This window comes from Monopterus albus, unplaced genomic scaffold (assembly GCF_001952655.1).
Source record: "Monopterus albus unplaced genomic scaffold, M_albus_1.0 scaffold78.1, whole genome shotgun sequence".
NCBI lineage: Eukaryota > Metazoa > Chordata > Actinopteri > Synbranchiformes > Synbranchidae > Monopterus > Monopterus albus.
Genome location: NW_018127958.1, coordinates 399117 through 424589, shown reverse-complemented (window position 1 = coordinate 424589; position 25473 = coordinate 399117). Strand labels below are relative to the sequence as shown.

The 25473-nt window shown below is 38.9% G+C and overlaps 2 protein-coding genes across 3 annotated transcripts; both read left to right on the top strand.

The window, feature by feature from the left end:
* Positions 1 to 699: 699 nt before the first annotated feature.
* nup58 (nucleoporin 58) lies at positions 700 to 13588 on the top strand. Of its 2 annotated transcripts, XM_020606450.1 has the most exons (14): positions 700 to 765; positions 1055 to 1139; positions 1987 to 2150; positions 2544 to 2798; positions 3148 to 3313; positions 3425 to 3490; positions 3795 to 3969; positions 4450 to 4529; positions 4754 to 4872; positions 4982 to 5064; positions 5321 to 5519; positions 10948 to 11031; positions 11735 to 11833; positions 12200 to 13588. In XM_020606450.1, exons 1-14 carry the CDS (start codon positions 759 to 761, stop codon positions 12367 to 12369), a joined length of 1752 nt encoding a protein of 583 aa, XP_020462106.1. In that variant the 5' UTR covers positions 700 to 758; the 3' UTR covers positions 12370 to 13588. The 2 variants fall into 2 exon arrangements, with proteins under 2 accessions (XP_020462106.1, XP_020462108.1); XM_020606452.1 differs by lacking the exon at positions 10948 to 11031.
* Positions 13589 to 14226: 638 nt separating this feature from the next.
* On the top strand, positions 14227 to 24370 carry ropn1l (rhophilin associated tail protein 1-like). Its single transcript, XM_020606467.1, has 7 exons — positions 14227 to 14347; positions 15055 to 15187; positions 15766 to 15889; positions 16546 to 16707; positions 17244 to 17419; positions 21868 to 21966; positions 23160 to 24370. Exons 2-7 carry the CDS (start codon positions 15057 to 15059, stop codon positions 23188 to 23190), a joined length of 723 nt encoding a protein of 240 aa, XP_020462123.1. The 5' UTR covers positions 14227 to 14347; positions 15055 to 15056; the 3' UTR covers positions 23191 to 24370.
* Positions 24371 to 25473: the final 1103 nt, after the last annotated feature.

Here is a 25473-nt window from a genome sequence, read left to right as displayed (position 1 = left end):
TGCGCTTCCGTAGTATGTCCCATTGGTCTAAGCTATCATATCTTGTCCAGTCTCAGATTTATATTTTGGAGGAAACGCCGGAATTCACTATGCAGTGCTTTGTCATGATGAACGATATTTATTGGAAGCGTCCAAAAATACCCCGCCTCGACCCGGAAAATGAAATAAAATAAATTAGCTGTATATATCGGAAATCTAGATCCACGCTCCATTCTAGTAGTGGCAGTAATGCAATGTTTTGTGTGTTTTTGACAACCCCAACTGAAGAAGAAGAAGAAGGAGAAGAAGGCTCCATGGTCGTTCAACACTCCAGCCCGGCAGGTGGTGGTAAGGCAATTTACGTTTGCTTGCAAACCGCCTATAAGCATCGGAAGAAGAAGCAGAAGGGGCTTCTTCAAAAAAATTGTTTTAAGCGGTGGGATGAACTTTAGTTCACCGGAGGTGTTGGGAAAAAGAAAGGTATTGCAAACACTTCAGGAGACATAAGGTACAGATCCCTTCTTAGGGTTTTGGAGAGTACAGGGCTAGGCAAAACAATATAATGTGAATTGAGTGGGGTTTTTTTGTTATAGTAGTAGGTAGGGACCGTTCTGATCCACACTCCAGTCTAGAAGGTGGCGGTAATGCACCTAAAGATGTTTGCCAACCGCCATTAAACAACAGAGGAAGAAGAAGAAGAAGTGGTGGTAGTAGTAGTAGTAAAAAAAGAAGAAGAAGAAGACCAATACCCAGAATTCAACAGTATTCAGAAAAATACCATGAAAGGTGGAGTAGCAGCGTGTTTGAGTTCTTCCTGAAGTGGTTGTTGCTTTTATTTTTTAAACGATCGAATATTACGGGTTGTAGTGGAAAAGTTCCGGACTTATTTGGAAAAGTCGACATTTTTCTTGAAGTATGTTTAGTATAAAGAGAAAACCGAGGATTTGGTCCTTGCGCGGGATCTATCAAAGCTAATTTTAACTAGCGCCTTTGCGCTTTGTTGCTCACTGAGTGTCTCCATGAATGACATTAGAATTCCAGAAAGTCAGCTGGTGTTTAATGTTTGTCTCTTAAGATAAAATGTCTGGATTTAACTTTGGATCAGGAACTCTTGGTTCCACCAACACGGGTGGAGGATTCGCATTTGGAGCCGTAACCAGGTAAGCACGTTTCAAATAACGTTAGCCGACTTAGCCAAAGTGAACATACCCACGGTTAACCTGACGTTAGGTAATGCGATTTTTCGGCTGAGTGTCCGTACGTTGTGGTGAGAGGCACATAAACGTTACTATTACGACAGATGCCAATATGTTGGGTGGGCATGGGGGGTGTTGCCGGGACTAGCAAACTAAAGAAAAAGGTTGTTACTACCGCAAACCTTTTAACGTTACGTGCAAAGCACTTGTCCGTTGTTTAACTGTAAAATAATGGTATCACGATTTCATGTTGATGTTGTTGGGGGAACGTTATATGTAAAAAGTATGATGTGTCAGGTTTTTACCTGAATGCCCTCTTAAAGTTATGTACTTTTAATTATGCCTGTGTTTTTATTTGGTGGTAAATCTCTGTTTCTCTTGTATTTCTGTAAATCTGTTTGCCCAACATTTGTTTGTAAACGTGCTTTATTAATGAATTAATAAAGCATTGTCTATTTGCATTGTTTATACTGTTTATTTTGTTGTACTACACAGCCTTATGTTGGTTTACTGTTTTCTTGCCCCTTGCTGTTGCCTTGCATGGGGATATGTACATGCACATTGAGAGCTGCTGTACCAGGGTCAAATTCCTTGTGGCCAATAAAGCTGATTCTGATTCTGAAATTGTATTGGATTGACTAAATTGCAGTCTTTTTTTAAATTGAGAATTAAGAATTTACAGTAGACAACACAATTTGCCTTACTGTGCCAATACCAGATTATTTTTCCTTCTTTATTTCTCTAGTTCAATCTGGTATCATGGAAGAATGTGATCATGTGACTGGATTTACTGTTTTTCTTTTCCCATTAGTGCACCAGGGGCTAGTACTGGTGGCTTCTCTTTTGGGTCTGCTCTGGCTACACCGGCTGCCACCTCAGTCTCCACCGCCAACAGCACCCCATCTCTTGGCCTAGGAGGCAGTCTGTTTAGTCAGAAACCTACTGGAGGATTCTCTTTCAACACACCTGCCTCAAGTAATAATAGCACACAGTTTCTATGCAAACTCGCTGGCAAGCAGTGAAATTAAGTACTGTGTAGTTAACATAATGGCCAGCTGCAGCCATACACTTTGTCTGCTATGATTTTGTTGCCTTTCACGTGCTGCTGCACCCATTACAGGCCTTGCAATAAATTTAATTCAATTCAGTTTTATTTGTATAGCATCAAATCACAAAAAAGTCATCTCAGGGCACTTGACATATTAAGGTCTGGAAATTATTATTGTTGTTGTTATTACTGTTATTGTTGTTGTATAGAAAAACCCAACAAATCCACCTTGAGCAAACATTAGGTGTGTTTATGTTAAGTAAGGTCTTGGAAAGATTATTTAAAAGGTTATAACTGTTTTATTTATACATTTCTCTCAGGTGCTTCGGCTACTACAGCTTCTTCCACAGGCTTTAGTTTGGCTTTCAACAAGCCCACTGCCTCAGCAACACCCTTCTCCCTCACCACCACCACCACCACTACTACCACACCCATGTCAGCCCCTTCTGGGGCAGGGCTATCATTTGGTTCGATCCTGACATCCACAGCTCCACAGCAGCCTGCAGCCACAGGTTTTACCCTTGGGCTTGGTGCCACAACGACCACCACAGCAGCCTCAACAGGCCCTTCAATAGGTGGGTGTCTCTTCTCTAGTCTGACCTTATCTCCACACAGTCACAGTGCTGGGAGCTCAACAAAACTGCAAAATATTATTGTATGTTCTGTTTTAAAGACAATAAATGTTTGCAAGGGCAATACAAAATCGTCGTCGTTGTTATAGAGGAAGCAATTGATTAAAATATTTGTATTCTTGGGGAAAGTGGGTAAGAAAAGTGGTTGTGACCTTTTCATAGTGCTGTGACTTCTGTTGTACAAAGAGGCTACAATGATTTACATTCCTGTTTGAAATTGATACAAGTGCATTAAATTTGACTCAACAGTTTTCACTGAGGACTAAAGATACATGTTTACTTGGTGTTGCAGGTTTGGGCCAGACCGCTCTTGGAGGAGGTGGGTTAACGCTGGGTTCTGTGTTAGCTTCTTCCACAGCGGTGTCAGCAGCCCCTGCCCCCAGTATTGGCCTTGGTGGAGTTGACTTTAGCACTTCTGCTGAGAATAAGAGTGACACATCATCTGGAGCCAATGCGCAGTATGTCTTGATGACAGACACAAATGTTGTTCTTTAGTAGTGGAAATATTTGAACAGCTTTCCAGAACTGTTCATGTTGTAATGATTAATAACACTCTTCTTCTACTTCAGGGACAGTAAAGCTTTAAAAGATGAGAACCTACCCCCAGTCATTTGTCAGGATGTCGAGAATTTCCAGTAAGTGTTTTGTATGTGTATTTTATTGTGACAGGAATTTAATGTCTGTTGGGTCATAATCCTGGTTTATCAGCAGTGCAAATGCTTCAAAAGAGATGTGGCTAATTTGGGTTGTGTGTTGTAAACATAGCTAGGAGGATCATAATTATTTATTAGGTGATTGTGGCAATTTACTCCAAATTAAATCAAATTGCCATGTAAAATTCATCATTCACACTTGATTAAAATACAAATACTTATTATTAGCGAACTGAACGCATTGCTAAAAATGATTTGTGTTGTCTAATTCTTTGTTCATTTATAGAAAATTTGTGAAAGAGCAGAAACTGGTCCAAGAGAATATAAGCAGGATGTCATCTAAGGCTATTTCTAAGGTCCAGGATGACATCAAGAGCCTCAAACAGCTTCTGTCTGTCAGTGCCAGTGGTCTGCAGCGCCAGGCTCTGGCTATTGACAAGCTAAAGCTGGAGACAGCGCAGGTAAAACCAGTGTGGCTCCACACATAATCATAGATGTCAAATTAGTTCTTAGTTCTGATTGACAATTTTTTTTAGTTGTAGATCCATTGTCATATAATGGTTGGCAAAAAAAAAAAAAAAACACAACGTACATCACATCACATATTTGCATGACAATAGGTCTCAATTAATGTGGGGGTCTTTTTGTGTACATATTGTTGCTTAGTTCCAGTCACAGTATAGATCGGACTCACTGAAAACGTTCCAGGTCTAAACCAAGATCGATATGTTGTATTTTCCCAAAGATATAGCCATAGACAAATGTAGTTCTTTCAACTTAGACTTGAAATGACAGGAACTTAATATCTAGGTTGTTAACCTCATCTGCTGCTCACACCTCATGAGCTGGAATGTGGGAAATGATCTCCTAAAATGAGCCCTGACAATGTAGAGAGAGGCTTTTTAGAGAAATTTGACATTCCTATTTCCTCTCTTTTTAAGGAGCTGAAAAATGCTGACATAGCACTACGTACACAAAAGACACCGCCTGGACTTCAACATGAGAACACTGCTCCATCAGAGTATGTATGCTACCAGATAGTAATCCCAAAACAAATCAACAGCTGTTGTGCAGTAGTGTAGTCAGATCACTTTGGATAGATGAGCCTTTTTATGTTGGACCCAGATTTAAACTTTAACTTTGGTTAATTCATTGCAAGCTATTCTTTAGTTCTTCTGTGTGTTAGATGTTATCACATCATATATTCAACAAAGATGAAAACATGTGCACTTGTTCTGTGGTTAGTTATTTCCACAGCTTGGTGGAGCAGTTTGAGGTGCAGTTGCAGCAGTACCGGCAACAGATAGAAGAGCTGGAGAACCACTTAACAACGCAGAGCAGTAGCTCTCACATCACTCCTCATGGTAAGAGGACATTTGTCTGACAACTCTGGAAAGTAAGCGTCTCCTTCCATCTTCAGATTTTAAATCAGCCTTAATCGATGATGTGTATCTTTTGTTGTTTTGTTCCCAGATCTGACCATGGCCATGCAGAAGTTGTACCAGACATTTGTTGCACAGGCTGCCCAGCTCCAGTCAGTCCATGAAAACGTCAAGGTCAGTACTGTACCTTCAGCTTTGTCTGACAACTTGGCATTGTGTGAAAATTTGCTAAATAATCTCTAGGGCGAGGCATTTCTCAGCCATATTCATCAGCTTTAAACTGAATAAAATGTAATGATACCTTACTGTTAATTCTAAAAATGTATATTCTCCAAGTTGTCAAGATTCAACACAAGCTTGTTCTCTTTTTTTTACAAATCTGGGCTACATGTTATTTGCATTCCTTTTTTTTCCCCCTTTTGAATTGTAGATCTTGAAGCACCAGTACCTTTCCTATCGTCGAGCCTTCCTGGAAGATGCCACAGATGTTTTTGAGTCCAAACGGGCATCTAACAGGAAGTGGAGTTCAACCCGTGCCACAACTGGGCCTGCCCCGTTTTCCAGTGTGCCCAACGCTGCCGCGGTTGCCATGGCAGCCACGCTGACCCAGCAGCAACAGCCAACTCCAGGTCTGACTGCCTACAAGTACTAGAACGTTCTCCTCCTTTTCACCTTGTTTAAGAGAGCAAAGGAGGGAGAGGAGGAAAAAAGTAAAAAATGTTTAGAGGTCAGGATGTTTTAAAGTGTGCTTTAAAAATGAAGACATTGAGAGCAGAAAAGTCAAACGGGGATAGAGGATGATTTAAAAAAAATTCAAAACAAAAAGCCTTAGCTGGTGCCAAATTAGTCTGTACTTTCTCCAGTGAAAGAATGGAAGTTCAAAAAGAGGGAGAGATGAATGAAATCTGTTCCTAAACTTGGACAGGAAACCTTCATGCTGCCTTACCATCTTGTCTCTGACTGTTTAAGAGTGACACATGTATCTAATGCACCTTACAACACCTGAGTGAGGACATTTTCTAGATGGCTCTTATGAAATGAACCCCAGAATCTTGCAGAGTTGGCACCAAGTCTGTACGCTTGAGAATGCCACACAGACACTTTCAGTAGTACTAGGGATATAACAAATTCCTTCACCTAATTTCTGTTTCTGTGCGCCCTCTTTAAAAGATGTTAGTGCAGGTATATGAGGTGGAGCTAACATTATTGAAGAAATGTGGTAATGGGAGAGAAAGTCCAGCTTTCTTGCTTTAGTTCACTCAGATCTAATTCGAGCTTTAAAATCTCATCTGGGTTGGGATTTTTTTTTTTTTTTTTACTGGAGGCTTGAAATGAGTACTCAATGAAGATATAATTGGTTTAGAAACATTAGACATTTGCTGTGTGATTTAAACTGTTTAGCAAACATTCTTTTATGGCTTTAGATAAGATTTAGTGCATCATGTAATAAATTATTAAAATGTAGCTCCCACTCTGTTCATTTCAGGTGGCCTGTCCATGTAGGGAACCTCTAGTTGATAAGGTGCTCAGTGGCATCAGCTCTAAATTGTCGTTTTTGTTAACTGACATATGCAGCATCTCTTCTAAAGGGTCTTACAAGTTGTAGGCCCATTTTAGGCCAACACCCACATTTTAAAGAAACTGTATTCTCTAAATAGATAAACCTATGGCTTATGTCAGCATGTATTATAAAGCCAGTTCTATATTATAGAGATTGTACGTTAGGTTACCAGAGAATAAACTGAGATTCCTCATCTTTTTTTCAGTGGGATCGTCATAGGAGAAGAAATTCTTTTAAGCAAATGTAAATACATAATAGTAATGATTTTACAATAATCACAGCACACAAAATAATTAACATATTATCCTCAACAAGAATCTGCACACAGACTCTTCAAGCCACGCACACATCTCTGACTGTCAATCTACACAAAACCAACAGGAAATCACATAAATGAACACTGTCAAGTAACAGGTAAACAAGAAATAAATACATCTGAGCAAATAATTCTAGTCTGCTGGAACCTTTCCATTTTCCACCAGATTGGAAACAAAACTATCTTACAAAAGGAGCAATATGATTACACACACTGCTTTGTCAGAGATCTGTGTCACTTCACAACTCAGTGGCACACAAATGAACTTTTATTAAACATTTCAAATACCTTGAAGAGTAGTGTCCTTACAGTGAACAAGCTAAGCTTTCTATATTGTTAGCATGTTTCAACTTCTTTTTTATTTTATTCTTGTAAACTCAAAACTTTGAAAGCAGTATTTTAAATTGGATGCAGTTGGAAAGGCAGCACGATTTGAAAATGCTTCCAGGGCAAATTACAGAAACCTACATTTCACTGGTCATTCGCCAGTTTCTGCAGCTACCTTTTTGCAAAGATCGTCACATTTGCTCAGACTGTTACCAAATCAGATCTGTTCACCAGGCACTGAATATGGCTTTTTTTCCCAGTGTAAACGTATTTGAATGCTCACCTACCTTTGATGGCTTAGTGGGTTTATTACAAGCTATTCTACCATAAGTATCTTGCTCATTTAAGTATCCTGAGCAGGGATGGGAGTATTTTATCAATCTATTGCTTAACCACAGTTTGTTGAAAAGTAACTTCACAAATGAACCCTGTTGTCACAGTAGAGAAGATCTGCTTCTCTAATGAGAGTGTAAAGCTCATTAGTTGTCTTGTTAAAGATTTTTTTTGTTGTTACTTTCTGGTTTTTTTATTTAATATAAAGCCAAATTGATTTCTTGTTGTTTGTTTATTGAAATCCAGTGTCTATGGCTATGCCAGCTGTCTTATCAGGCTGCATTTCAGTTTTAAATCAGCACTTATTACTCATAACTCTGTAAATCTGTTAACCTCAGAGCTACTAGGTTACATGACAGCTGTTTTTAATGTTAATAATGGTAAAATTTAGTAAAGCTCCCATCCCTACTGCCAAACAGTGGTTATAGTATTTAGTACTCAGTCATTTTATAAACAAAGCTTAATCACAAGCAGATGTCTTAGTTTCTTTAGTATTTATTTGCCTATTTATTTCTATTTTATTTTTTGTTTTTGTGTGTAACTTTGTCCATAATTGGAACGGCATAGTGGAGGATGGTCAGTATCACAGTAAATGTAACACTAACCATGAATCTGGCTGGCTCTTGCTTCAGGCAGATTCTCCTATGACCCATATAGTTGTCAGTGTGGTGTGGTGGTGTAGGTTAAAAGCTTATTCAGATTTGTGCCTCAGTTAACAAAGTGAAAAGTGCCAAAAATACTCAGGACTGAAAACAAATTAATTACCTGAACTGTCAGTTTGAACTAGGACTTTTTTCCATTACTGTATTTACTTGATCTTGAAGGGGAAATGAGGCTGATAACTTTGATACAGCCCAGTTTTTTGTCACTTATTACAGGCTGAAATGAGCCACTGTGCTCGGTGCGTTTGTGTGTGTGCCTGCGTGTTGCGAACAATGAGCCGAAATTGGTGGACGACATTGAAGGTTAATTTACATATGAGAAGTCAACAGTAACAAAAAATGTCTGCATTATCTCACAGTTCAATACTATAATGCATTTTGTTGGTTTGGCTGCATGAGGCCATAGCGCTGTTACTGGGTCTAAGCTATTTCACCCAAGGGCTACTGTTAGCGTAACAGGGCTGGATCATTTCATGTTCAGTTCAGTGAACATGTAGAGTTGAACGTGCTGTTCACAAGTTGTAATTTCAGGTATATTTTCCAAGGCAGTGGTACTTTATATGGACCTTAGGTTGAGATACATTTCTTGATTGTGTCAAATCTTCCTTGTTGACATCAGTGTCTTTTGTAGTTCAGCAGAGAAGAATGTTTTTTTTTTTTTTTGCTGCTCACACTGGTCCTTCAGTACCAGTAAGATACATTGGTGCCAAAAGAAACAGGTGAGTGTGGTCAGACTGTATGTCCACATCTCTTCGTTGCATGGGGAGTTATTTCCCATTGTTTCACGGTGAGAAGATAACGCTCTTTGACGTAGATACTCATGAGAGCGCAGTATGTTTGGCACTCAGTGTGGACAGAAGTTAGTTCATTCTCCAGCATTGATCTGTATATTGCTGCTAGTTACAGTGGTGCTTGGTGAACCCTACTTAATTGATTCTTTCTTAAAGAAACTGCTGAGTGCTAACTGATGGGTGGCTGCTATGGACACTCTAGTCCTCTGTTAATTTAAGCAACTCTAAACCTTTTTGTAGGATTGAGATACAGCTTTGGAGCGACTGGACACCTGTTAGCTGGAGTCCAGTGTTTTCCAGAATAGATCTTTGTGTAGTTTAGTTTATACTCAAACAGAGTTGTCTTCCAGATCTCTACAGCCGTACTTGGCGCAATAATGACTATTGAAATTCAAAGCTGTTTGGACCTTGAAGGTGATGGTGGATATCTAGCTACCGTGTCCCTGTACGTTGGGCGTCTTCAGTGTCTGCCAGTTATATGTGGAGATGCTGACTGCTATATTTTCTTGAACACTATTACAACAGCAGGAGTGATCCCATTTACCTTTTTTAAACAAGTGGAGAAATTTAAAATGTGATTATATATAATATTTTTCCCTTTTAGATGTTTGGCACAGTACCTACACAGTACCCTAATTTACCTATAGTGTTCAGTTCAACCGGAGTCATTCTGAATCTCAATAACATTGTGTATATAGCATCTTTCTATTTCTATATGATGTTGAGCCTCAGCGCAGCAGTTCACCAAAATGGACAATAGTTGAAAATCAGTCTGGTTTTTTGAGCAGCTGACTGTTAAGGACTGTTTTGAATGTTCTTCTCTCAATCATTTCTTTTTCTTTATCATACACTTACATCATTCCCCCTTTCTGTAGTGTTTTTGTTTTTCTGTTGGTGGTTTCCAGGAGGTACTACTGTCGCAGGTTGTGATTTTGGGGCGTGGGGGATCTTTGTAATGTCTGGCGAGCTACACATTATCTGTAAACTAGACAGATCTCTTGCAATATGTTAACCACTGACCTCACCTAAGCCAGAGTTGATCCGACAGAAAAAGTGTTTGTAGGCTGGGTGTACATTCATCCAAGGTGGAGGAAAATCTCCAAGAATCTGGTTGGAATTATATGTAAGAATACACTGGTGAATAGTGCTCAAACACAAACCGCAAAGATCTGACACTTGACCTCAATGACTTCCACAGGCAAACTGTTAACATATCATCGTTTCTTTGTTTTTGACTAGTTTACACTGAGACAGCCATAGATGCAAGTTCACATTTCTTATCTAACTCTCGACTGCTTTTACTTGTAGATGAGTGTGTTGAAACTTATATAACCAATGCCTGTTAATACAGTATATTTAATATATAATATGGTGTGCCTTTTAAGCTGTATTCAGTAATTGTGTGATGCTTTTTTTGTGTGTGTGTATGCTAGTTCATTCACTCTCAAATCTTTAGTTTGGAAACTTGTCAAATGCAGTAGCGGTTAGCAATTAACAATCAGTTCTGTTCTAAACTGTCTGTGTTTTATGTAAGTGGAATTGCATATTAAATTGACAATAAATTGATTTTTAAACGAGCAATCATTTGTCCTTGTTTCTTTTTGACAGAAGTTGTTTTAACAATGAAGACTAATTGGAAGCCTTGCAAATTTTTAGCAAAAATTGAAAGGAAAAAAGACAAGTTTCTGAGTGAAAGAACTAGCAGCATTTCTACTACACCTTATTCTGCTGATTAGCTTGAATGCTGGACACTATATAAAGTATACTCATGCATGGCAGCATGGTTCATTGCCTAATTTTTCAAGGTATACTATAGTATTTATTGTATTTCTAAAACACCATGTGAGAGTTGTTAAGAGTGGGAACTTTGCAGCAGTGTTTTTTGTTACTATCTAATTAAAAAAAAAAAAAAAGTCTTATGTGACAGTAATGCAAGTCACAACGTATATAACATGTCCTTGTCATGGTAAATGTTCTTCATACCAGCTTTTTCTGTCCAAGGAGATGGGAAAACATTTCACACACCACATTCAGAAGAGTCAAGCATATGCTTTCTCTCTGCATTAGGGACCCAGGCACCCTTGGGGGCAGGGTTTGGAAATCCCTTTGCCTCGGCTGTTGGCACTAGCTTGGGCTCTACTACCCTTGGAGGTATTTGCCCCCACCCTTCCACACTCTACCATTTCCCAGTGCCTTTTCCTTTTTAATTGAAGCAGCCTTTTTGTTTGAGGTCTGAAGTGTGTGTGTGTGTGTGTGAGGTTCTTGCTGAGTGCATGTGCCTGAGAGAATGGTGCAGGCAAAGCTTGGCAATTTATTTCTTCTTCCATGTGCAAGACGTGAAGTGCGTTCATACCACGAGAAAAGCGAGCAAACTCTTGCCAAAGGTCACCCTGTTCGTCTTTGTGTGACAAGTTTGATGCTTTATTAGTGAGGAGAAAATCGGTCAGAACACTTCACCAGTTTCTCATCCTAAAATAATGTTGTACAGTACATGTTGTTAAAACACCTCTTTGCATGTCAACTAGCAAATCCACTTCACAGTGTGGGAACAGGTGGTCTGAACGCACACCAAATCAGTGTTATCTCTTGTAGTCGGTGCGCCTGGTAAAATCTTTCTCATGTTATTTTTCTCCCTGTGGCCTTTGCTTTGCCACACAGTTCACGGAGTCCTGTTTGTTCTGTAGTCTCCAGTCAGGCATTAAGCTGTGTGTAATGCTCCAATGATTAGGTTGTGGCATTTGTTTTGCATATATGTTTGCTAATGCCTGTCTGAGACACTTCTTCTGAGACACTGCGCCTTGTATTTGTTGCTGTTGTGGGGCAAACTGACTTTCGTTTTGCCTTATTCCCACAGGTTTTGGTGGTGGGCCAGGATTTGGAGGGGTTGGGGCTGGAGGGTCATCTTTTGCCTTCTCCTCCACCAGTAAGCCCACAGGAGGCAGTCTGAGTGCAGGTACATAAATACTTTCCTACCCTCTCCCCCCCTTCCTGTATATCCATATTGTTGAACTATGCTGAGCTTCAAAACTATATGCTAGTATTGTATATGTTTCTTTGGGTTGCTCTCTGCTGTAGGTAGGCTTGGTCAGCAGAATCATTCTTTTTGTTGTCTTGGTGGCCTTTTGTGCAAGTGTGCTCGCAGTTTGGCCACAACTCAATTTAGTATATGGGCTTTTTACACAAGGTGGACAAAGCCTGTTCAAAATTTAGCACATGCCAAAATGTGTATATCACGTGTGTACCTTTTTCTTTATTTGCTCCATAATTTAGTTTTCTCTAACCTTACTGACCTTCTGTGTGCCCTATTTTGCTTTTCTAGGTTTTGGTAGCAGCAGCACTCCAGGCTTCAACTTCAGTAACCCTGGCATCAACCCCTCAGCTGGCCTGACCTTTGGTGTGTCTAATCCAGCTGCCACTGGCTTCGGCGCTGGAGTGCCCCTTCTCCAGCTCAAGAAGCCCCCTGCTGGCAATAAAAGGGGCAAGAGATAAAAGCAGGGAATGATTGAACCTGACAGCGGGCTACGGCTAAGCCTGGTCTGCCAAAAGCAAACAAACGTTATGTGATGCGATTGGAACCCACCATCAATCAGCAACACAGAATCACTCATTTTCAATCATTTGGGGGTATATGAACAATAAATACTGAGTAAAAAAAAAAAAAAAGCCCATTCATTGGCCAGCATTATCTTTCATACACTGTGGTATGTTGTCCACTGTTCTATATAGATTTGATTCCCTTTGATCGGATTCCAAAAGACCAGTGTTACCAGTTAGAAATTATACAAAAAGTAACCTTAAATCAATATTGTAGACAGTGGCACATAAGGAAATGCTAAAGATAGTGTTTGTTTCATTTTAAACATGGCTTTGCCCATTTGCATGGCCTCAAATGCCTATACACTCTACACTGGTCAGTGTAATCTGCACTGCTACAATACTTTTGAGGATGCCAACCATAGGTGTAGCTGGATCAATTACAGATTGTTTCAACTGTCTGAGTGGTTTTTTTTGTTGTCTTAAACTTGTACACAATATTTTTTTGCGCTCTGAGGTGGACAGTGCAGTTGGTTCCGTTGTGTTACACAAAGTATGCCAGTCACTTGAATGCACCTGATCGCCTCTCAAATAATGACTGGACTGTCGTCCAGTGAAGGGTATGATAAGTTAAAGGAAAATAAGTTTATGGAGTAATAATTGGTTGAGAGCAGCATAGTCCCTGACTGAAACTGTCAGTGGGGAATGTTATCTGGCCTTAGACAGTTTCATAGGCACAAGAGTGTCCAGCCTGGGTTTCTGGGGAAGCACAGTTTTATTTTTGTATCAAGTGGAGAAAGAGATGATCTCGGCATAGTCCATTATGTGTTTCACATAACCTGTGTTGTTTTTGCTAGAGTCCATCCTTATTGTTTAATAATGAAGTTTTTGACACATTTTGTTTGCCCTGTGTTTCAGTGTAAAAGCTTGGGAGAGCAAGCACTGTGCTGTTTGTAAGACAGGACTCTCTTTAGATTTTAAGTTGGTTGAATCTGAAAGGGATTTCAAATCGGATTCTACCTGCTCAGCTCAATTTATATATGTGCTAGAACAAGAAAATCATCATCATTTGCACGGTGATAGTATGAATGTGCATGTGTGCTTACAGCACAAGTATGAATATGTCTCTAATGGTTTTTGTCTCTACTGGTTTATCATCGTTGCTGACTTCTTTTTAGCATTTTTTTTTTTTTTTTTTTTTCTCTTTACTCAACTGTCCCTGTCAGTTGGGTTACCAAATACTGGTAGTTGTACTATTATTTTTTTAATCACAGTCTGTGTGAACCTGTATTTTCAATAAATTGTTTAATAATAAAATCTTTACTAAGATGTTTTGCCTGTTTGTGGCATCATTTCAATAAATGTGTGTTGACACAGATTGGTGTCTGAATGTGTGTGTCACCTGGTTTGCAACAGTTCTTTTATTTGACAACAGTACATTCACTGATACTCTGATTTTTGCCATTTTTATGCCATGATATCAGACTCCTCTTTATCCCTAGCTTGTATCAATGCTTAGCCAAGTAAACATTAAAAAAGAATATAAAAAAAGCTTTGTGGAGTGAGTTTAAAAACTTAAGTGAATGCATAATTTGATGGGACCGAGTTATATAGGATAAAACAGGACCACTCATTCTGGGAGACATGATAGATTTAGACACAAATACATGAGATGAGTAAAACTTAATGCCATTTTATTCGACAACAGTTGAAACATAAAATACTCGCATTCGCTCTTCTAATCCGCGAGGGGGCGGTATTGCACTCCATGCTGCTTTCCAGCCGGCCTTGTACTCAAAAGAAGAGCGCTGTTGCTATGCGACGATGCTATAATACACATATCAATGTTAGACATTAGTTGTTTAAGCTAGCCACTCACATTTTAGTCCAGCTTTCTGCTTTTTTCATCCACATTCAATAATCAACAGTCCAGGTAACAGTGATTTATGTACAAAGTAGTGTAACACCTACTACTACAAGCCGGAAAATGCTCTTTGTCTTTTTGCCGACATTTATCAACTTACTTTGAGGCCAGTGGCATCTTGACCCGAAAGGCCAAGGAACTTAAAGTAACTCACATAGTGTTGGATTATCGTTATAGACATTTAACGTTAAATCAATCGATAAAATGAGGAATTCTGATAAAGCTGGTTATTGCGCTCTCCCTAATAACAAACAAATAAAGCTATCAACTCTCCTTTCATTTTACCATATCTTTGTTCTTGAGCTTAGCTAGGGTACTAAGATAGCTAACATTACAATAGCTAGGTTACTTGTATAACGCATGGTATCTAGAAGTTTGTTTCTTTATCCAAAGATTACAAAGCAGATTCAGCAACTGCCACAGTCAGAGATGTTATAGTACTGCTTTGCTTTGTTTCTGCAAATGGATGAAAACTGTATCATCAGGTGCTGTATCAATCTCTAGTATGGCTCATTTTCTTATACAGTTTGTGCACATGGTGTTTTTCTTCATATTCCTCTCAAAGTTAAACAAAAACATTGGATAGCTAATTTTAAGAACAGGATTGATTTGGGTAGATTTAGGTGGCCAGGGAACTGACATTTTTTCTCTTTTCTTAGACCTGCGGCTAGATCTTATCTGCTAATTGGACTATAATGTGATGTTTTATATTGCAGCCATGCCACTTCCAGATACAATGTACTGTGCCGAGCAAATCAACATCCCTCCTGAGCTGCCTGACATCATGAAAAGCTTCACTAAGGCAGCCATCCGAACACAGCCTAAAGATTTGCTGCTGTGGGCTGTGGCGTAAGTCTTAATCTCTGTCACTGGTGGTTTGTGTAGAGGATACATATTTTTGTGCTTTATTCTAATCTTTGTCTTTTAAACCATACTATAAACAATATTGTACTGTACAAAAAGCACAAGCCCTTTTCACCTGTGCATCTCTCATTGAGTGATTATAATTAGATTCCACAGGCTTCAGTGTTATTGCAGTGGTTATTTAAACTATCTCACTTTCTCCAACTAAGAGAAAGCACCTTAAACGTAGTGGATGGAATTAAAATATGTCAAGACCTTTTGTACCCCTAAGGACTGTCATATTATTTGCTATTTTATTCTCTAGTGTAGCTTTCCAGTGTTTATGACTGGCTAAATAAATAAATAAAGTGAGCCAAAGAATAAATGAATCTGAAATGTCTCCTGGGTTACAACATGTTTATATGCTATTAAAGTAACAGCAGTTATGATGATTTATCCAACTAGTGGTAGTCATGTAAGTGTATTTGACTGACATGCTTATGAAGCATGAGAGGTGACTGACAGGCAGGGTGAAGCTAAGCACAGTGTATGTGTGTAAATAATATATATGTATCGTCTCCCAGATACTTCAGTGCTCTGTCTAAGGGAGAGCGTCTGCCTGTCAAAGACAGGCTGGAGATGAATGTTGCCACCCAGAAGACAGACACTGGACTAACTCCAGGTCTGCTCAAGACGCTACACAAACAGGTATTTTCTCAGCAGTGGTGACCACATGTCATCACAGTAGTTTTCTACATAATGTTTCTGTTGAATGTAAAACAATGTATTTATTGTGAATTTGTAGTAATGTTGTGCATCTTTTCCAGTGTGCTTTACTTTTGCATTCAACATTTTGTTTTCCTGTTTGTATTTCCCTTGGTTGGGCCCCTTGACAGTGGGTGATTTTGTGCCAGAAATCTTTGCTGTATTACAATACCTCACATCACACATGCTAAGCTTATCCAGTGGAACTAAATGTTCTGACCGAGAAAGAATATCTGTATTTTAACTCACTGGAAAAGATAACATAAAGCATGCATGACTTGTAAATTCTCCCACAGCCATTTCCTGGCATCTTGGTGTGTGGAATAATTACAGTTATCAACTTTGTAACATATTAAACTGTTTTTACTTTACAAAAAAATCTACTGCTAGTAAGCACATTTTATTGTTTTGAGACATTAACATCCTAATCTAGTAGTTTGTCTTTTGTCTCTATATTTACTGTCTTAATTCCATAGCTTCTATTTATCCCAACAAACAGTACTGAAGAATTACTCATGAATTTTTACAGTCACCTGGTAAATTAGATAACCTGATTTTTTCAGCTCTCCTAACACCCTACATCCTCCACCCAATCATAGTTGTCCCCAAAGCAAACATGCAGCAAGGAGGAACTGCAGAAGAAATGGAAGGGTCTGTGCCTACCCATGGATCAGCTGGAGAGCTTTCTGTTGCTAGGCAGCTTCAGCTCTGAAATCAACTGGATGGAGTTTTTTGCCCTGGGGTGCAGTACCCTGGGAGGGGTGAGATGTTACATACGTAAATGTTGTTACCACTTTATTTGAGCCCTAAGTCCTATTGAGTCTAAGCATAGCTGTGGGTTCTCCTGCAGTGCTTTTCTTGTTCATCTCACACTCTAGTCCTCTGGTGTTTAGATTAGATCCAGATATGTGTGATCCTCAAGGTTCTCAGGCTGCAGTAAGAATGACTGTATAACTTCTCTGACTATGCGAATCTTAGCAATACTATTAAGCCGATAATTCGCTCAGAAAATACATACAGAGTCAAAGAGACAGATCGAAGAAAATATCTTTATGTATGGATTACTTTGAGGATGAAATGCAGGTATGTGCTCAGTGTCAGAAAGTTGAAAATGATGTTCCTGTGAATGGGGCTGTTGAAGTCCTTAACCACATGAGGGCAGTCATGTTGCATGTTGGTGAGGCTGTGATACTGTATTAGCTTGATGTGACTGCTAAATGCATGTTTTTCTATTTTTGTCTGATTTTGACAAAGTCGCAATGTCTGATTCTCTGTGTGTCGGTATGCACTTTTTCAGACTCTCATGAGTTCTCTTAAGTATGCCTGTGAGATCCTGACAGAGGATGAGGACGGCGGTGCTGCGAAGATCCCATTCGACACCTTTGTCAAACTCTACACCTACCTGGCTCACCTGGATGGGGACGTGCCACAAGACCACATTGACAACTTCCTCAGCAGTCTGCAGCCGCAAGTGTGGGTATCATAAATATGTGTGCGTGTGCGTGCAAATGCATTTCTTCAGATATATGCTGCAATCCAGAGTGGATGTAGGCGGTGACCAATTAGGCTGTTTTTCATGCATCACCAATAGATATGCTACCCAGTTTTCTTTTTTCAAACAGACTAATTATTTTTTCATTCAAATCATTTCCTGTTGGTTTAAGGTACAGTCAGATCTCATAGAGGTCTTTATTTTACTCGTGTCTATCAAGATTGTCAGACATCAATGGCCTTTTTTATATTTCGACACTCCAGACATGTGCAATAGGTGCACAGGGGAATTGTTAACTATTTCAGAATATAGTTCTATTATAAAAAATCGGACAAAAATCAATACTACGTCAAACTGGCATTATGTTTTCTGCAGTGGCGACTCTGCATGTGCTGAGCACTGTTCTATTTTGTCCAACATGTCTACCAGTCAGTCTTGGTGGATATAGACCATTGACTGACACGACGGACATGGTATCACCACTTCCATCCACTGTGCAAAAATGAAACCAAAACACTGTAAATATAGTGTCTGCCATCTTGCTTTTTTGCAACCAAGTTCTGTTCAGTAGCAATCAGAAGTGGAGTGACAGCATGAGACCACCAATCAAAGCTGTCAAATCAACTGAAATACACCCTTTTTTATTTAAATTTTTTTTATTGAAACAAAGTAACACATTAACAAAACAGTACCGAACATGGGAGACAAGACAACAGTTACATGACATTACAAAAGGATATAGAGGGTTAAACAAGGTTGTAGTGTGTGAAGTGTGGGTATTTCCAACTTATGCAGTCTATGAAATGCAAGAAAGGGAAAAGGAAGGGAAGTAAATAAATAAATAAAAAATCACCAATAATAATGATGATAACAGTACTACTAATAAAATAAGCTTGTTACATTTTAGAGGTTGGTGGAAATGTGCGTGGCCTCAGCCCTAGGTGTTTGATTCAAGTTGAAATGTGTTAAAAATGGGTTCCATGTGTCATAAAAAGCAGATAAACTATTATTGTGAGTGGATGCCTTTTTCTCTAATGTGATGTATTCTGTCAGAAGGTTGGTCCAGTGGTTTATGTGTAGTGATTTTTTTGATTTCCAGTTTTGAAAGATTGTTTTCTTGGCAATAGCTAGAGAAATGAGGAGTGGGTATTTATATTTAATTGGTAGGTGGCCGATTTCTATGATATTACCGAGTAAGCAAAGTGATGGAGTAAGGAGGGATTCTACAGCCTAAGATGGTGGAGCGTTTCTCTGTCACTGCGATCCAGAGGGAATGAACTGGTTGGCAGGTCCAAGTAGCATGAAAGTAACTGTCGGTGCAATCTAGAGTGCATACACCCCTTTTTATGACATCAAATAGCTTGTTAAAAACAAGCTTGCCTGAAAAATGACCACTTGTACACACATCAGTGTGATAATGTCTATCAAAAACCATAGAAGTGACCTCTGGGGAAAATGTATCTGATTTATGTCTGGAGTTTTTAGTTTGGCTCATGTCCCATCCACTAACATGGAGGAGGCGGGATTTATGACCTATACTGCTACAAGCCTCCGGGGGGCAATCGAGTCACGGTGGCTTCACTTCTGTCAGCCTGTCCATCATTTTTACCGTCAATCATACAGACAGTTTAAAAGCTAAGCCAGGTCATCTAGCCGCATGATGTTGTGAGATAGTGACACTATTTTCACTGTTGTGAAAATCCTTAACTGGTTTCTCTGCCTGACAGTAACGAGCAGAATGACATGATTCAAGTTTCTGACATCTATATCAGCAAAAAGTAAAGGACTGAGAGAGAGAGGAAGCAATGGAAGACAGGAAGGAATAGAAGTAACAAAACGACAGTGTTCCGTTAATAAATGGGATTCTACTGCTCCTTTAAGCACAGCTGTTGTTTCATTATCTGTTAGTATCAGACACAATAGATTATTATTCATCACTGTCCAGCTGCTATTTGGAGTCTGGTTGGAATATTCTAATTGAGCAGCAAGAGAAGCACAAAGCTGCCTCACACAAACTGTCAGGTGGAGTGTGTAAATGTGTTCTATTGTGTGTTCCACTTTTGTTTGAATTAGCCAAAATTAATTTATCATGCACACAACCTACTAGCTTGCAGCCTCATCGCATTTGGCCTCCCTGCCCGTGTGTTCATTTCGCCCAGAAGATGAAAACGAGGAGCGGGACATAAGCTCCGAGGGCACAAAGGTGTGATTTTCTGTTCATGTTAAAGGCTTAAAACCCCCTGTGCTTTGTTCACTCCCCTATGCAATATTGTAAATTGGCAGGTGCAAATACTCACTCAGACAAGTTTATTACACTAGTCAGAAAGCAAAACATTTGCAGGGCCAAGAGATCCCAGAGACACATACAGGTGCACTATTCATGCTCAATCTCTCCCAGACTCTGAACATGAGCTCAGAATTTTTACAACTACACATTATTTTCATGTGTCAGAGTGAGAGCATAACCTGTTGTGTAAGTCACAGAGACACAACATGACCCTCTTTTCTTATCAGCATTTTGTTTTTTCACATACACACACATACCATTTTGGCAGGTCTTTGGGGTGGAGGATTCATAATCCTTGAATGTTTGCAGCTGCGGTCAGTTCACAGGGGACAGATTCAGGTTATCAGAATCTTTGATAGCCTCCAAACGTATGACAGTGAAAACAAGGAATTTTGTCAGGGCTTAAAACAGACCTTTCTGTGAACCTCATAGTAGAGCTGAAGTAAATGGTTTATTAAAACTAACATTAATAATAACATTCATTTCATCCTTCTCAGAAGAGATCGTGATAGATAGCTTTTAATCTGAAATAGATATTGGGTATGCATACATACATAATTACATACTACTACTTAATAATACTAAGTATTTTTTTTTATGAATAAACACCTCACAACTATAATCTTACATTCAGAAATTATGTATTAGGATTCTATAAATTTGAATTTTCAGTTATATTTACCTGATTTCCCAAGAAGGTTCAAGTACAAAAATATTATTTTGTACTTGTGATATATCTGTGACATAGACACAGATATAGACCTAGATATAGATTTTACCAAAAATCAAGAAACGTCTTTTAGAAAATCAGGAACTTCCACTTTCAGTTCCAAGGCCAGTTGTTTATTCTGCCTAAATCTCCCTGCTCCTGGGCAGGTACTTTCTGTTAACACAGGAACTACTGGGTTTGAGTGTGTAGTGCTAAACATTGCTAACTCATGAAACTCATTCCTGCAAACTCTTTGTGTGCAGTATTCAGTGAAACTGTAAGCAGGTACTGATTGCTGCTAGTATCAATAGTAGGACTTCTGGTGGTGATTTTGTTTAATTTTTCTTATGATGTAATTGTTTTGTTGTTGGCTGAGTTACAGTGGGCAAGACAAGCAAACTAAAGGTTTTAACTGTGGTTATGTATTACAACAGAAAAATAGAAAAAAAATCTCTAGATTCTCACTTGTGCCTTCATTATGGCTTTTTAGTAGCTCTTTTCACCCTACATGTTCTCACACACTCAGACTAACACTCTGTGTTGTCTTAGTGTCTGTTATAGGCTTGTCAGGTCATGCCTATCCTGGGTAACAATTCCAGTAAAGTACATTATACTTTTCATACTTAATTTACCAGCTAGGCAATCATGGACCTTGTTTCCATGTATTGATCAGTACACCTGCTATTAAAAACAAAGAGATAAGGTTGAAACAGGGAAATATCCCCGTTTTTGTCAAATAGTTTATGTTCCGATACAGTGCTTTCCACTTTACAGTGTGAAAGAGACAGAACATTTGAAGGCCTATCCTCAAATTGCCACTCTTTCTGTGCATCCTATAGTACAGTGGTTATACTTTACAGCTCCAGTGCTGTGTCTCTCATTGTTTTACAGTGTTGCATCGCTGAAGAAACATGATGTTATTGCAAAGATGTCAGTGGTTTAGGAATCCCAGCTCCAGGGTGGACCCTGTTGCACAATCTTTACACTTTCTTCGAGCTTTGCTCATAACATCACATCTCCAGGGACACAACAGATGTAGCAAAGCAGTGCAAAAATAGACAGCATGGATACACAGGCTCCTTCTTAGCAGTCATCTCTGTAGCTGTTGTTTGGCAGATTTCAGGGAAAATTCTGAAGTTGCAGAACATGGATATTTTATCAGCTCTACTGCTGTACTAAGGATGTACTTTATTTTCTTGACAGCAATGGTTCAGTTGAAACTATTATTATTGTGTTATCAATGTTATTAATGTGTCATTTTACAGGACTTAATCAGTTTAGAACTTATTGTCAAGCTTGGCTGTGTGTACTTGTATTAGAACCACAACCTCTAAGAATTTTATGATTATGTGAGATTTCTCTTCAAGTGCTAACATACAGCTAACAGACTGTACTGTGCACATATATGTCTAACAATATACTTTATGTTTCAGGGAGCTCCAACATGGGATGATAAAACCTCTGGACTTCATTCATCAGGATGATATGGACTTCGGATCATCCAGTTTTGCCGAAGCAACCTCAACAGCTGAGTAAGATCCAAGAAAGACAGGCATTTCAAAATGATGTATCACTACACTGTATCTGATGTAACTAATGAGCAAGAAACATAGACCATGCTTTCCTCTGGAGTTAAGGTGCATTTGTGTTTAACATTCACTACCTTCTTAAAGCTTGGGTGGGATGTACAAGCAAGAAGCACCATGGCTGTCTATAACAGGCGCCTGCCTGTCAATCGAGAAAACACCCCCCAAAGCATTTTTCTGTTAAGCCTCATTATCTTCTTAAAGGATCAGTGATCTCACAATCTCCCACTGTGACACACTTCAGTGGATGAAATTTAGTGAGAACTGAACTCCTTGTGAAACAAATATATTATTACTTTGTATTTTAAAAGACATTGGTGGGAGATTTTTGCTGATTTCACAGCATTTATAGTGAAGTTATGTGTGTGCTTGTGTGTAAGGGGATGTCAGCTTTTATTATGTCTGTGCTGTCACACTTAACACGAAATGACTCCATTCATTTAAAAGCATTGATTGTTTCATTTTAAGTCATGTTTTTTTGTGCTGCTGTTTATTATGTATACCGATTTAGTCTGTGGTATACAGAATAGGTTAACAGGTTGGTTGCCCACATGAACACACACAATAATCACAATAAGAACTTAATTAACGGTCATCACAGGCTGATTAAAATTTGTTTGTTTACACTTAGTACACCATTGAATTTCTTCTATTCAAGTGGCAGCAAAGGCTCTCTCTGTTCCTGGATTTTAGTATTGTACTTAGCTTCTGAATAGACAGTTTCATCTGTCCTGGCCTCATTAACTGAATAAGCAATAATCGGAAGTGTTTCTAATCAAGCTATTAATAAACAGCACATTTTGGCTATAGAGAAAACAAAAAAACATCAATTTCAGGCAAATCTTAGACACAAGGGGCCCATTAAAACTTTGACGTACTAGGTTTTGGTCACACATTCACTTTGTCACAGTTTGGTGCGTGTGTAAAAAGGGAGCTCATGGGATCTTTGCACAGCACTCCTGCTCCAGGTATGCCACGGTGAATAAAGGAATGAAGGCATATAGGAGCTCCTCTAAACCTACCAGCAGCAAGGGCACGTGGTGCTCATGAGGTTCATGGGATGCAGGTCTACTGTGAAAACTTGTATTAGAAAAATGTATTTATGAACAATAAAGACCTGTAATCTTTTATTTTTACAGAACTGATGCTGATGGCCAAAGTCACATTTAAAAAAAAAACACTTTGGTCCGAAAGTCTGTCCCACAGTGCTTCTGTGCACAAGTAATATGCACATGTGAGCTTCTCAGTAGTGGAGCCTGCAGCATAAGGTAAAGACCTTATTAGGTCCAACAAACATTTTTGCTTGCCCTTGCAAACCCCTTATGTCTGTTTTTACAGTTCATTCTACAAACACAGAGTTAATGCAACATGCCAGACTTATGTGAAAGAGCACTTATCTGTGTGGCGGCTGTAGCCTGTATATCAGTCTGAAAGCTCTTCTGCTGTAGTCTACATAGACATATGTATGTATAGTTATAAAAGCTGTCTCTCTTTTTGATTGCACACAATCCGCACACTGTTTATTATTCTCATTTTTATTGCTCTACTTTTTATTTTTATTTTTATTGTTACTTTCCATTCCTGTTAACCTTATAATACATTGAGGGCTTCTGTAGTGGAGTCAAATTCCTGTATGTTCAGACATACTTGGTAATTAAAGACAATTCTGATTCTGATGCCCTCTTGACGTACAGTATGAATGAACCACATTTCCCACTGGCTGTGTTGCTGACCCTTGACTCGAACTTTAAATGGGCCTGTGAAAGCCCTTATGGAGCTGAAGTTCTCAGTCTAACTAAACCACCAGTCTTCCTAATCAGTATTAATCATTTCCTTCCATTGTGCCAGGGCTAAATAGGGCCCACTAAGCGCTGTATTACAGTGTCAAATACACTACGTGAGCACTAGTGGTTTATTTGAATTTATAATAAAGCTGTCTGAAATATTATTGAGTAAAAGACAAACATGATTTCACCTTTCTTACTGTAGAATGTTTGGCAGACTTCCACTTTTTTCTACAGTTTAATTGGCTTTCATTAAACAGTTCTATCTTCTAAAACACCAGTTTATTGACTAGCATTATTAACCAATTTTCCTGTTATTGGATTAGCCGAACATTTCACTGAGAAGTTTTGGAACTGCTGTTGAACAGATCACAGTGTAAAACTGGAACACAGCACAAATTTGATTGCAGAAGTCATCTGTCATAGAGCAGGGGCACTGTTGCATACTGTGAAAGAATATAGAGATCGCTCTCAGTCTATAATGTGAGTAAACCATATATTTGTACAGTACATTTATAAAACCTGATAAAACCTGTGAAACATTTTACAACTGTTTCTTGAAGTACTTGAATACACCCAGTTGCTTAACTAGAACTCATGTGGTCTAAAACAACAGTCCTGCAGTAAATATGTAATAATGTTCAGTCCTTGCTCTTGTAGAGTTTATTTTGTGGACATCTTGTGGTTTTCTTGAATTGTATCATACTTAGAAATATTTTTTATGGAGTGTAATTTATATCTAGACCTGGAGGTGCTGTACCTTTCTGCACCTGAATATCTGTTAGTGGATCAGTGAGCTGAAACCACGGCTGTCCGCCGAGCTCCAACTTCATCATAGATCTTTTAACTAATTCTAATCCTTTCGATGAGGAAACATCCATACACTGTATCTGATGGTGCTGTCTGTGACTTGAGCAGACATTGAAAAATTTCACAGATAATTGCTGACACTGACTTTCACCCACACAGCAACAGAATAACACCATAGAGATGGCTGAGCCACAGGAGAGCCACTCTCTCAGCTGGGGGTAGATGAAGGTGTAATAATAATGGATGCACACTGGGACTTTTTTGCACTTGGGATTTTTCCACAGCATGTGATGCCTTGTTGTTGATTCTGCCATTCTGTGGAAATTGAAAACAGCTAGATATGTAAGGCATACTTTGATAACATCAAACAGAATGTAGAGGTCAAAGCAGAGGTCAAATGTGTACCCTGCTAGAAGGGCAGGCTTTAAGATTCACCACATGTACGATACCAGGTGACCCACAGAGGCAGTTTAGCACATCTAATAAGAATCAGATACTGCAAGAAAACTAATTTAAATGACACAAACTATAGTGGGTCTATTTTTATTTTACTTCAAAAACACAAAACAACAAATGTGAAACATTTCTTTACCCACAAATTAAATTGTTGGTTGGTAGGTTAGTTTTATTTAATTTCTGTGTTGTACCAGACATCTGATCCATCCCATATGGAGTTACAAGGCACAGTTGTTTTCACAAAAGGTACATTTTCAGGTAACATACAAAAAAAGACAATAAATAAAAAAACAGAAAGCTTACAACATTCTAATGCTACAAGTCATCCTGAAAAAGAGCCTTTTCCCTTCTCCCAGGCTCTTTCCAAGTACACTAGCTGGCAAATTTAAATGTTTCATATGTG